At 38.6% G+C, this 12,198-nt stretch overlaps 1 protein-coding gene across 1 annotated transcript; it reads left to right on the top strand.

Moving 5' to 3' along the window:
* Nucleotides 1-2,500: 2,500 nt before the first annotated feature.
* On the top strand, nucleotides 2,501-11,479 carry LOC148216965 (cytochrome P450 2K4-like). Its single transcript, XM_088133829.1, has 9 exons — nucleotides 2,501-2,789; nucleotides 3,590-3,752; nucleotides 5,150-5,299; nucleotides 6,388-6,548; nucleotides 7,273-7,446; nucleotides 7,851-7,998; nucleotides 8,832-9,016; nucleotides 9,410-9,551; nucleotides 10,856-11,479. The coding sequence occupies exons 1-9, from the start codon at nucleotides 2,607-2,609 to the stop codon at nucleotides 11,038-11,040; spliced, it is 1,491 nt and encodes a 496-aa protein (XP_087989955.1). The 5' UTR covers nucleotides 2,501-2,606; the 3' UTR covers nucleotides 11,041-11,479.
* Nucleotides 11,480-12,198: the final 719 nt, after the last annotated feature.

The raw sequence follows: 12,198 nt of genomic DNA, 5'->3' as shown, positions 1-12,198 counted from the left end.
CTTTTGCAGATGATTTGGTGCTGGTGTTGGAAGAGCCACTGAAGGTGAGAGAACTATTAATGAGAAAAGTGTAAAAGTTGGGTGCACTAGCTGGTTTTAAGATTAACAAACAAAAGACAAAGATGTGGACAAAAAATATGAAGGCACAAGATCAAATAGAATCATGTCTTCTATTTTGGTTTTAAGATTGAGAAAAAAGTAAAATATGAATTGTATCTTATTTCAGAACAATTATGTTAAGACACGGAACAAAGTAAAAAAAGACATGTTAAGGTGGGAGAAACGACAACTGTCATGACTGGGTAGAATTTCTGTGATCAAAATTAATGTCTTGCCTAGGATGTTATTTTTCTTTCAGACAGTACCAATTGTCTCTCCTGATTTACAGTAGAAACAATGGCAGAAGGATATATCTAAATTTGTGGGGCAAGGTAAAAAGCCAGGAGTTAAATATAAGGTGCTGCAAGACGCCAGAGAAAGAAGAGGTTTAGCTTTACCTGATTTGAAATTGTATTTTGCAGCTTGCTGCTTGGTTTGGATGAAAGAGTGGGTGACACTGAGAAACAGGTTGTTGGCCTTGGAAGGACACAATCTGAGATTTGAATGGCACCGCTATTTAAGGTACGGCAGAGTTAAGGTTAATGTAGATTTCAAATATCATTTTATCAGACGTGCCATCTTGAGAATTTGGAATAGATATAAATCTAGATTGTGTCCAAAAATACCTTTATGGCTATCATCACAAGAAGCATATTATAGACGAGAAATGGTAATTCAGCAGAAATGGTTAACTTATGGTGACGTTTCAGACTTTCTTCACCGGGAAGTTGAAATCCAGAGAAGATTTGATATCAGAAGGATATATCGGCCAATGGTTTTCATATGTACAATTAGTAGAAAGATTTAAAGTTGAGAAAAAGACCTATGGTTGTCAATGTGACAAAACTGTATTTGAATGTGAGTTATGTACTAATACTGAACATCTTATTGCTAAAATGTATAAACTTCTGTTGAGATTTGAGACAGGGGATGAACAAGTTAAGGACTGTATGATAAAATGGGCAAAAAAAAGAGGATATAATATACATTTGGAACAATGGGAACATATGTGGATGAAGGAGCTGAAATGTACATTATGCTACAATCTTAAAGAGAATTTTTATAAAATGCTGTATCGATGGTATTTCTCACCAGAAAGATTGTCAAAAATCTATCAAGGGACTTTTGTTTCATATTGTTTCTTTCTTTTTCCCATGTTGTTTAAACTCTTTTAAAGTCTTGCTTGCTCCTTTTGCCTCCCCAATTGTCAGGCCATGCACAGTTGTGAATATATTTAAAATAGTAAGTGCAGTAAAAATCTAATTAAAATCTACAGTTACCTAATATACTTATTTTGACTTAAACTAATGAAAACAAAAGTAGCTAAAACACTATTTAAATATTAATATAAAATTTAAAAGACCAGGAGTGTGGTAAAATGTGTGTTGCTGGGCTGCTGAACTGGCTCCGCCTATTCACTGCATTGAATCTATTCAACAAGTAGTAATAAAAAATTCCTCAGGAACAATGATTCCTAGATTTGGAGAAATCGAATGGGCAGACATTTGAAGAAGGAGAAAGCTGTAACTGTCCCAGTCAGGATGAACATCTTGCCAAGGCTCAAGTTTTTATTTGAGAAGATCCCAAAAGGAACAGATGAAAAGACACTTTATACCTGGCAGAGATGAGCCACTGATTTTATAAGGTCTAAAAAAGGTCCTAGGAGGTAAAGTTCAAAATTTTACAAGACATGAAAGAACAAGGCGGATGGGTGGCCCCAAATGCTAAGTTGCATTAGGAGGCTGGTTGTTTACCTGGGATAAAATACTGAATTAGAACATTTATGGCTGGATTGTCTCGATGAAACAAGCAGGACTTCTAGGAATGGGCCAACTCCATCAGAACATAAGGGATAGAGATAAACAACAGGGGATAGGTGGTCCCTCAGTAACAGGACCCTGTTCTATGAAAGGCTTTACAGGTGATAAACAGCACTTTGAGTTGCCCCCAGAAGCCTACCAGGGCAGCTCAAGAAGTAGAGCTACAGCTTCTGAGTGGCCTTCAAGGGCAGCCCCATACAGAGTACATTACAGTAGTCCAGATGCACAGTGAACAAAGTGTGAGTTTTTTGAGGGTTGCTCGGTCCAGGTAACGATGTAACTAGAACATCAAGTGAACTTGGGCGAAGGCCTTCCTCAGCACAGCAGTCATGAAGCTATGAATCCAAGAAGACTCCCAGACCAAACGCGGATGGTTATGGAGCACAGTCAAGAAAAAGGAAGGCTCTGTAAAATATTATTAACATCTGTTATAAAAGTTGGATTGTTGCAAGTTCACATAAGTTTAAATTTGCTCGCAAAGGTTTCATAGGTCCCGCCCATAGATAGGAAAGTCGGACCAAATTCCTGGGGAGGAGGGAGAAAACAAGGGCAAGGTTGAAGGTCTGATGATTCAGCAGAAAGTGTAGCCAGGCAGTGCCTCGTGCAGCGCTTTGAAACACGGGCTTCTGTCACTTCAGTTTGCAGAATTCATTGTAATTATTACTGAAAACTGTTTAATACAAGGAAATGAATTGGACTGCACCAATTTTAATATTATTACTATTTATTCTTGCAATTATGTCCCTTTTGAGGAAGGGCAGTTCCTGGAATGACAGCTCCCCAAATCTTCCCCCGGGACCCAGGACAATACCCATTTTGGGAAATCTGTACCTGATGGATCTGAAGAGGCCTTTCAGAACAATGATCAAGGTAAAGTCTGATGATTAACAAGCCTGAGTGTTCTTTGCCATAATTTATTGACATAACGCAAAATCTTGGTGAATTACTCTGGTAAGTGTCATGTGCTCCGTGTTGGTTTTTGGTGTTTATGGAAATATTTAAAAAGTGGGGATTTACCTGGTATTAATAAATAAATGCTCAGAGGAACTCCTGTTTGCACCATTTCAGCAGAATTATAAGTAATTCAAACAATTTCTTCAATGAACACATTTTTATGAAGGGGAGAGGGGTAACTTTCCCGATTTTGAGATTCATTCATGGGCATATATTTGGATTTCTTTCCTTTGAGGAATTCACATGATCACCTTCAAAAACTCCTAGGGGCACAGTTGGAAAGTTTCTATGTGACCCCTTCAACAATGTGGCAGAGGCTCAGTTTCTCTCTTAGCAAAAATTCCACCATGTCCAGCACTAAAGGCTGTCAGGCAGCTTTGGAAAACGCCGGAATAAATCTCTTGCGCAGACTGAATTTTCACACCGAGCCCTGCACAGTTGACCCCTTTAGAATTTATGAGAAATTGTATCTGTTTGGCATGATGATCAAGGATCATTTTATTCCACAAGGGTTCTTTTAGTGTCAAATATATATAATATGCAAATTAATTGCACTAATAAAATAACAGCATCATAATGTGTCAAGGAAAAAAAAAGGAAATAACGTGACTATAACCTTGGAATTGTGAGACTTGATTGTTTTAAAGCAACTTCTGCTTCTATGAGTCCAATTATTGATGAAAATGGTCTCTTGTTCTTCTTCTGCTGAATTCCAGTTGTCAAAAGAATACGGTCCTGTTTTCCGCATCAAACTGGGATTCCGGGAAATGGTGGTGCTGACTGGCTATGAGACGGTCAAAGAGGCTCTGGTGAACCAGGCGGATGTATTTGCAGAGAGAGCTGCTCTCCCCATTTTTGAGGAATTTGCAAAGGGCTTTGGTGAGTTTTTCATTCTGGATCGTAGCTGGCATTCCTTGCAGATGTGTGATCAGCATCATGTAGAACTTTTCTCCTGAGGTTCTCACAGGCGGTAACCTCAGCGGACTGGGACAGCTTCTGGAAATCCAACCAGGATGGAGATTCAACTAAAACCTTTCTTCTGCCACTGTCTCTTAGTCCCTCAGTGCCAATGGAGGGAGCTGGAGAATAAAAAGCTGTGGCAATATTCTGCCAGGACCACACACTCCACACCACCATGTTTGATTCTGCTTCTTTGCACATTTGGGTCTGTGTGCATGGATCTGTGTGTGAGAGAGAGATTGTGTGTACAGAATCCCAGTAGCACGTATGCCTTTTCCTGCATATTTCTCCTCCTATACATAGTTATACATACCTTTCTTTCTGCAATGTTTTTGCCAGTTTCTCTTCCCTGATACACATTTTTATCCATCTCTCATGGAGCATTACTCCATAACGTATGTACAATGTGCACAGTACAGAAATCCTCTGCCACAGAATTCATTACCAAAATAATAATTTAAAAAGCATGATGATATTAACCCCAAGCTATGGGAACTGAGAATTTGCTAATAGTACTCCACGTTTCTGGTGAGTGTTAGAAGCAGCTGGCCTGTGTAAGGAACAACCGGCTTGACCATTTTCATGGCGGATAACAGAGAACTTACACACTGGGAAAGACGCCAGGAAATTTACCATTAATAAAAGTTCCTTAATGAAATCCAAATACTTACGGCATTAGAGAGATTCCTCCCACACCATCTGCAGCGAGCCAAAGTAGTGGCGAGGAGGAAATTCCATGGAATTGACTCCCAAAATGTTTGCTTTTGTTGGGCAAGTCTTAGAGCCGTTCAATCTCCCCCTGGAGTTGCTTAGTTTAAGCATCAGCAAGAGAAGGTTCCATATCAGTGAGGATTAGCTACCTTGTTATGTGTAATAAGTAAATAAGTAGAGCTAGGTTGTCTAAGAAGACTCTCTTCCAGGCATTAATTGAAAAATGCAGATCACTCAAGGGCATCTAAAGACCCATCTTGATCATCTCCTGCCACCTCTCCAGGAAGAGGACCTGGGTATTTTACATGATGGATGCAACACGTACTCAAAATGCATTGAGGCATCATTAAAAAAAAAACCAACTTCAGGTCTTTGCAACCACTTGCTCACAAAATATCCACAAAATGCCAAGGCTCCTGGAAAGAGGTAAATAAATATTTGGTGGAAAGATGACATAGAAACAAACTGATTTCCACATCCTTCATTCCTGATTTTCTAACAAGACTGAGATGAACTTCCCCCCAAATTGTACACAAAATCATGGACTTTTATTGGTAAAATTATATCTCTCAAACTGTCCCCTTTTCACTATGTTTTCTCTCCAGGTGTTGTTTTTGCTCATGGTGAGAACTGGAAAGTGATGCGTCGGTTCACGTTATCCACATTACGGGACTACGGAGTGGGCAGGAGGACCCTTGAAGACAAAATCAATGAAGAGTGTAATGTCTTCACCAAGACAATTAAGACTTACGCAGGTGGGTTGGTATTTCCTCCTAAGGCTCTGCTGGAGCACTTTCCAGGTCAACTGCAGAATGTTAAATAATTTCCTCAGATTATATCAAGTGAAGAAGGAGTGCTTTTGGAACACCTTCTCTTTAATGCTTCCTAAACTCACCAGTATTTTCCTGCAAAGATGCGTAGCTGATCAATTTATACAAACTATATTTACAGAAATGTGACTTATGGATGTCAAAATTATTCCAGAGGTCTTGAAAAGTTAATTTAGTGTAACCCAATGATCTCTCAAAAATGACAGTTCTAGACTTAATTTTCTTTACAGAATCCTCTAGATCCTCTATAGAGAGAGGAGTTGGGGCTACAAGCTCTCCATCTAAGCATGAAAAGGTGGTGCACACTGGACTGTTTATTCCACTCTGCTTTGGGAGAATGATAAACATGTTGCAGTATTTCAAAGAGCAAAAGCACATCATCTACGTGTATTAAGTGACCTAGAGTATTCATATTTTCCCCATGTTCTCCAACAAAAGTATTATCTTTCACTTGCCAAAATGGGATCCCCCATTATTCAATCCTAAGGATCAAAGTGCCATTGGTGCATTTATTCAGCAGCACACCTCACTGGTAGCTGACATAGTAGGAGAAGGAATCTCCTATTTTCCAAAATATTTGTCCCTAAACCCTCCAATGTCAAAAGTGCCTAGCACACAGTATCTCAGTTGGCAAAGTCTGGATGAGCATAGGGTATCAGCAAGGAGATACACAGAGCTCTAACCGTTGGCATTTATGGTTCTCTGCATTTTTGCAACTCAGAAATGATATGGATAAAATTTACCATTCATTACCTTGAGGAAGAAGAAATTAGAGAAGCCCTATGATATACAATAAGCTAGAAAATTAAAACTTCTTTGTCTAACTGCCAAATGAGGTTCCTTTGTGGAGCATTCCTACATACCTACAAACTCATCATGCTATTTGCTTTTTGGTAAGCCAGTTGCAGTAAGGAAAGGCATGAGATCATGAAAACTGCAATATCTAGTTTATTTAGCACATGTAATCCTGGTTTCATTCACAATTCTGTTTTGATTTATTGTTCATTGACCAGGAAAACCATTTGAGGTCAAAACAATTATGACTGCTGCTGTTTCCAACATCATAGTTTCTATTCTACTTGGAAGGCGCTATGACTATGAAGATCCCACATTTCTACGACTACTGAGGTTAATCAATGAAAATGTTCGGCTTTCGGCAACCCCTGCTATATTGGTAATCTAATTTTTAATTTGAAAGAAAAGTCATGAAAAACAAGCATCAGAATGTGTGTCATTCAAGCTTTATTGGGAAGCAAAGGATCTTTCTTCTCATGGTCGACTGCAGGAAGATCGCTTCCAAAAGACAACATGAACATGATGATATTGGGATTCAAATTCCATCCTTGCATAGTTGCATTGAAATATCTCATGCAAGTATGCAGACCACTTTTTAGCATCCCGATGTCTTAATGCATGCTTCATCACTTTCTCTCCCTTCCTCATACAAGTCTGTGAATGCACTCAAATTGGAGGGATGGGAACCTTCATTGCAAGCACCTTTCCCATTTTTTTTTTACACTACTACACAGCTCTAAATATGCTAAATAGACTCTTGACTGAGACTTGCATTTGGTTTCTCATATTGATTTTTCCCTTTGCTTGTTTGGGAATCAACAGGATGTAAGCAGAAGGAGATCATTCAATAGTATTTTGAAAATGAGCACTCCCTCTCCCAATAACTGTGTGGAGGTTTAGTCCAATGGTTTTGGGTCTTAGTGAATTAGAAATATTGACTATCCATAGCTCCCGTAATCATGTGTTTTTGCTTATATTCCTGTTTATTTCTTGTAGACTTATGGAACACTATTTTCCTGAAAATGGGTTGAGATGTCCACCTGAGAAATGTATTCAGAGCATTCAACTTCCTTAATATATGTTTTCTTTCCTCATCCTTTCAGCTATATAACCTGTTTCCCATCCTGGGGGTCCTTTTGGGTTCTCGTAAAATAATAATGAATAATAGAAAGGAAGTCCATGATTTCATACAGGCCACCTTTATAGAACATCTCAAAGACCTTGATGAAAATGATCAGAGGAGTTTCATCGATTCATTTCTTGTTCGGCAAAGAGAGGTAATAGGTCATTTTATACATGCCTGGAATTACTTTTTTTTTTTCATATTTTAAAAGGATGCTTCTATATAAATAATATGTAGGTTGGTTAAGATCCTTGCTTCAGAAATATAGAAGGAATCAAATTTCTAGTAGTTTCTAATCATTCCCTCTTCATTATTTAATTTCAGGATCTGCAGCTACTAAAAATACACCAAGACTTTTTCTTCTCTCCATTCAAAATGGCATCAATCTCAAGCCTTTTGAGGAGGAGTGGGTCCATAGGGAGGGGTCTCCTTGGATGATTCCTTTGGTGGGCCAATCCTTTTGTCTTTTTGAGTAACTGTCCTCTTAGTCTCCGAGATTATTGATGATATGAGTAGGTTGAGTTTCCTTACTAGTGTTTTATTTTTAATACACTTCAGGAAAATAAGAAGATGACAAATGGTGAATATTTTCATAATGAAAACCTTAAAGCTCTTGTACTTGACTTATTTGGTGCTGGTACAGAAACGACTGCAAATACCTTGTGCTGGGCCATACTCCTAATGATGAAGTACCCTCACATTCAGAGTAAGCACCTTCATTTTATTGGCTTGTAATAAAAATATAAACATAACTGAAATAAGATTTTTGGTATCTGGAATGTTACTTGAATGAAGGCAAAAGAGATGAAGCAAGGATAAGTTGTCCTTCCAATAGACCAAAAAAACATTGATCTTACCTAATATAAATAGAATAAACAGACAATTTCAAAAAGAAGATAAAATATATCATATTATGCTCTCATCACCCCCACTGCTATTTCTTAGAGGAACAGCAGATCACACCCTAATAGGAGCCACGACTGAAGAGACTTTTCTATTAAGAATAATGTACTCCAACCATGATCAGAACTTTACTCATCTCTATGTGCTCCACCCAACATTTCATTCTTTCTAGGGCTTGAAAATGTAAACCAATAGTCAATCCTTAGTCCAGCTCTCCTCTCAGTGCAAATATTCATAAAAGGGGGGGGGAAGCTAACATAAAAGATCGTAGCTTTGTGTTACTAGGTGTGCACCACAAAGGTATTTGGCTTTACAGACTTATCTTCTAACCTTGCAGATGCAGGATTTCTTAATGTACTTAAACTTCCAAATAAGATTCTTATCACGTTTAAGAATTGGCCCCAACAATAATATTTTCTGTATCCTTATAGTATTTTCTTCAGAGATAAATCTTGCACTTCTCCAATGTACAATCAACGTCCTTCATATTTTAGCACCAGATCTGCAAAACATCCAGGGATCTAAGTTAATGACTAGTGTATCCTTCAGAATTTGGAAATTTTGTATTAATGCTGACTTAAAACAAAATTGAAACAAAGAATCATCTTAATACATAATATTGTTTTGCTCCCCCAGGGAAGGTCCAAGAAGAAATTGCAAAAGTGATTGGAGATCTCCAGCCAAGGACAGAACACCGAGCAAAAATGCCTTACACCGATGCAGTAATTCATGAAGTTCAAAGGTTTGCTGATATTATTCCAACCAATTTGCCACATGCAACCAGCATGGACATCACTTTCAAAGGCTTCTTCATTCCCAAGGTAATCAATTTGAATCACTGCATTATACAAAATCTAGTCTTTCTCGTACTATATACTGTATAAGGTAGAATTTTTCAGTATAATCAATTGCAGTTTGAGAGGTGCTGAGCATTGATCCAGCTGATAATCTATTAATTTGCCTCATGTTTCAATGTATTCAACCTGTCCATTTCTCCGTGCCCAGTATTTATATCAATAGATATATTTGCAAGACCATTTTAAAATGTAGTTGCATTTTTTTTATTTTTGGGGGGAAATGGAATATTTCTCCAGGCCTGGTATTAACTTCTCAACTAAACTTTTTAAAAAATCACTATAATAATGCATATAGCAATATATTAAATGGACATACAGTACTCCATTTCAAATCATTTTTTCCTTTCCAATTTTTAGGGCATGCAGATTATTCCACTGCTGTCATCAGTGCTCCATGATGAATCTCAGTGGGAGAAACCTCATGAATTCTATCCTGAGCATTTTCTTGATTCTGAGGAAAAATTTCTGAAAAAAGATGCATTCCTGCCCTTCTCTGCAGGTAAGATTCTCTGATGTGTGAGCATGTATCCAACAATAGGCAACCCTTAACTCCATCTTTCAAAAGGAAACAGTTGATAAAAGCTCAATGACATAGACGTGAATTTCACAGAGTTTAACCTAATGGACAACATTTGTGGCCAGACATTACCCCTCATTGACTGACTAGTCTGTTGTTTCGAAACTGTCTGAAGAACCATCAACTCTGTGCATCAGTTCCTGTTCTTCCTACTACATTGGCCGCAGAACCTCTGTATTTTGGCAATCCAGGATGAATCTTGCCTTTCAGCCTTCCTGGCTGACTCTGGCCTTGAGAGAGCTGCAGGCTTTGGGGATTCTTAGCTTGACCCTGTAAGTAAATAGGGTTCTTGTTAGGTCATAGCAGTGTAGCAGAGCATAAAACACAATAAAGCAAAGCAAAATAAAATAAGATAATAGAAGGAGTATTAGACATAAGTAAATTGAGTCAAGACAAAGCCAGTGCTACCATTAAAAAGCTAAAAAATTATTTCTAAATGAAAATGACAACAAAGGAAAAGTAGCAACTCATTTCTAATGCTTTGAAAGGTACCTGAAAGAATCTAATTCAATCATTGAATTCACCTACTATGGGTAGTTTGGCCCTGATTTCATTGTAACTGGGCAGTGGAGGACATAATGAGTAACGTCCTCCCCTTGGCTGACAATGCAGGGACAGAGACGCTGTTCAGCTTACCAAATCTCCCATCAAGCTATTCCAAAGGCCTGGTCTGCAGCCAACGGGAAGTAAAAGGCTTTTCCAGTGGGGCACTGGTAATATTATCCAGATTCTTCAGAGTTTTTATACTAATGGTTCCAGGTTGAAATTAGAGATGACTATTCTGCATTAGAATCTTGATTAGCATCCTTTCCAAGAAGCCTATCTCTAATGTTTTCTCTGTTCCAAGAACTAAGTTCCCCCAAAAGGCAGAGTAGTAGATAAGCAAAAGGGCTGGCCTGGGGAGGCCTAAAATCATCCCAATGAATTCTTTTGGACTATGTCCAATTGAGGAATAACCCACTCATGGGCATTACTCTATTTGTTGGGTGTTAATTTTCCACCTTGTTTGACATTATTGTCACATTCAGAACATCTGCTGCCATCTAGTAGTCAGAAAAAAAATCCATCTCCATTCCATTAATGCGTTTTAACTTTTTCCGTATCTATGACCTGTCCTTGCTTTTCTGTCTGCTGATTGCTCATGGCCATAGGACAGTGAACAGCCATGTGAAATAGTTTGAGAAACCAAGAAAGAGACTTTTTTTGCCACGTGTGCTTTCTTCCAGGTCGGAGAGCATGCGCTGGTGAGAACCTTGCCAAAACGGAGCTCTTCCTCTTCTTTACCAGCCTCCTGCAGGGATTCACCTTCCAGCCACCCCCAGGGACATCTAAAGATGATCTGGACCTGACCCCTGATCTTGGACTTACAACCCCTCCCATGCCGTACAAGACCTGTGCTGTGTTACGGTGATCCGACAGAAAAAAATGATGACAAGCTGTTTTTGCAGCCTTTGCAATGCCTCCATTTTGACAGTCAGGCAAAATCTGACCAGATACCAGATTCCAATGATCGATAGACCCACAAAATGTAGATTCTGATGGGGAAGAATAGTAGGGAAATCATGAAATGCAAAGTGCTTTGTATTGCTGTTACTGCATTTTTCTTTTGGGCCATTTGTTTCCTTTTTCTTTTATTAATTTTTTTTTTCTCTGCTTCAACTTCTGTTTCATGTAGAATTTTTCTGTCTCTTTTCCTTTAATCAAAAAGAATAATGTTATTTCCTTTTTTAAAAAGCAATATAATTTGTTCTGCAATAGTCCCAAGTGCAAATTCATGTATTTGCTTGTTATCCCTAGTTATCAATTGTATCCTTTCTTCAAAAAACAATAAAATAGTAATATTCTTAGTAGCAGTGGTAATAATAATGATGGAAAAACATCCAGCTCTAGACTACAGTATATAATCAGGAAATTCTGATCAAAGTATTAACTCAGGCAACAAATGAGATTCAGCAACACCAAGAACTTCCTTTTTCTTGGAAGGGAGCTATAATTTCTTTGATACCTAACAAGAGCAACAGCCCAACTTGTCCAGTGTTGCTTCACCCTGAGACCATCAGAGCTTTCCTGGGCCCAGGTGTTGCTTGCTGATACCGAATGCTCATTTGATGTGTAATAAGGCTGACCCGACATACATTACTGAGAACTGGCTGGGTGTGTATGTTTGGTGGGAGGGACATCTGATTTAAGGGTACATCAACATTTGATATTCCAGGGAAGGATGTGTTTGTAACCATTGTCTTCCAAGAGATTCTGGAGGATTCCAGGAGTGCCATTCCACAAATAACATAAGATCCTATCTGTGAACGCGGCCCATAGAAATCCATTGTGATTGTTGCTTGCATACCAACTTTCCCGCGATGAAGCATCTTCATTACCAGACCTATTTTATTCCAAGGTTTATCCTCCTGAGGAATTTCATCCCGTCTTTCCTTGATTCAGAAAAGAGGTGCCTCAGGAGTTCATGGCCATGTGACAACCTTGGACCTTTTGATGGTCTCATAAAAGGGGCGTCCCACACTAGCTGACTCAGGGCAGCAACTATGTGATATACAGTTCCAAAACATAG

The sequence above is a fragment of the Python bivittatus genome, unplaced genomic scaffold (genome assembly GCF_059951505.1).
Source record: "Python bivittatus isolate LINGU-HERP-01145 unplaced genomic scaffold, Pbiv_v1 ctg000020_np1212, whole genome shotgun sequence".
In the NCBI taxonomy this organism is placed as follows: Eukaryota; Metazoa; Chordata; class Lepidosauria; order Squamata; family Pythonidae; genus Python; species Python bivittatus.
This window is presented reverse-complemented; position numbering and strand designations above follow the sequence as displayed.

What these genes read in the sequence shown, in the direction of transcription:
- LOC148216965 (XM_088133829.1), top strand. Translation starts at nt 2,607, where the DNA reads ATGAATTGGACTGCACCAATTTTAATATTATTACTATTTATTCTTGCA. An exon ending in GAAGTACCCTCACATTCAGA is followed by an intron (nt 7,999 to 8,831) that starts GTAAGCACCTTC and finishes TTGCTCCCCCAG; the next exon opens with GGAAGGTCCAAGAAGAAATT. An exon ending in ATTCCTGCCCTTCTCTGCAG is followed by an intron (nt 9,552 to 10,855) that starts GTAAGATTCTCT and finishes GCTTTCTTCCAG; the next exon opens with GTCGGAGAGCATGCGCTGGT.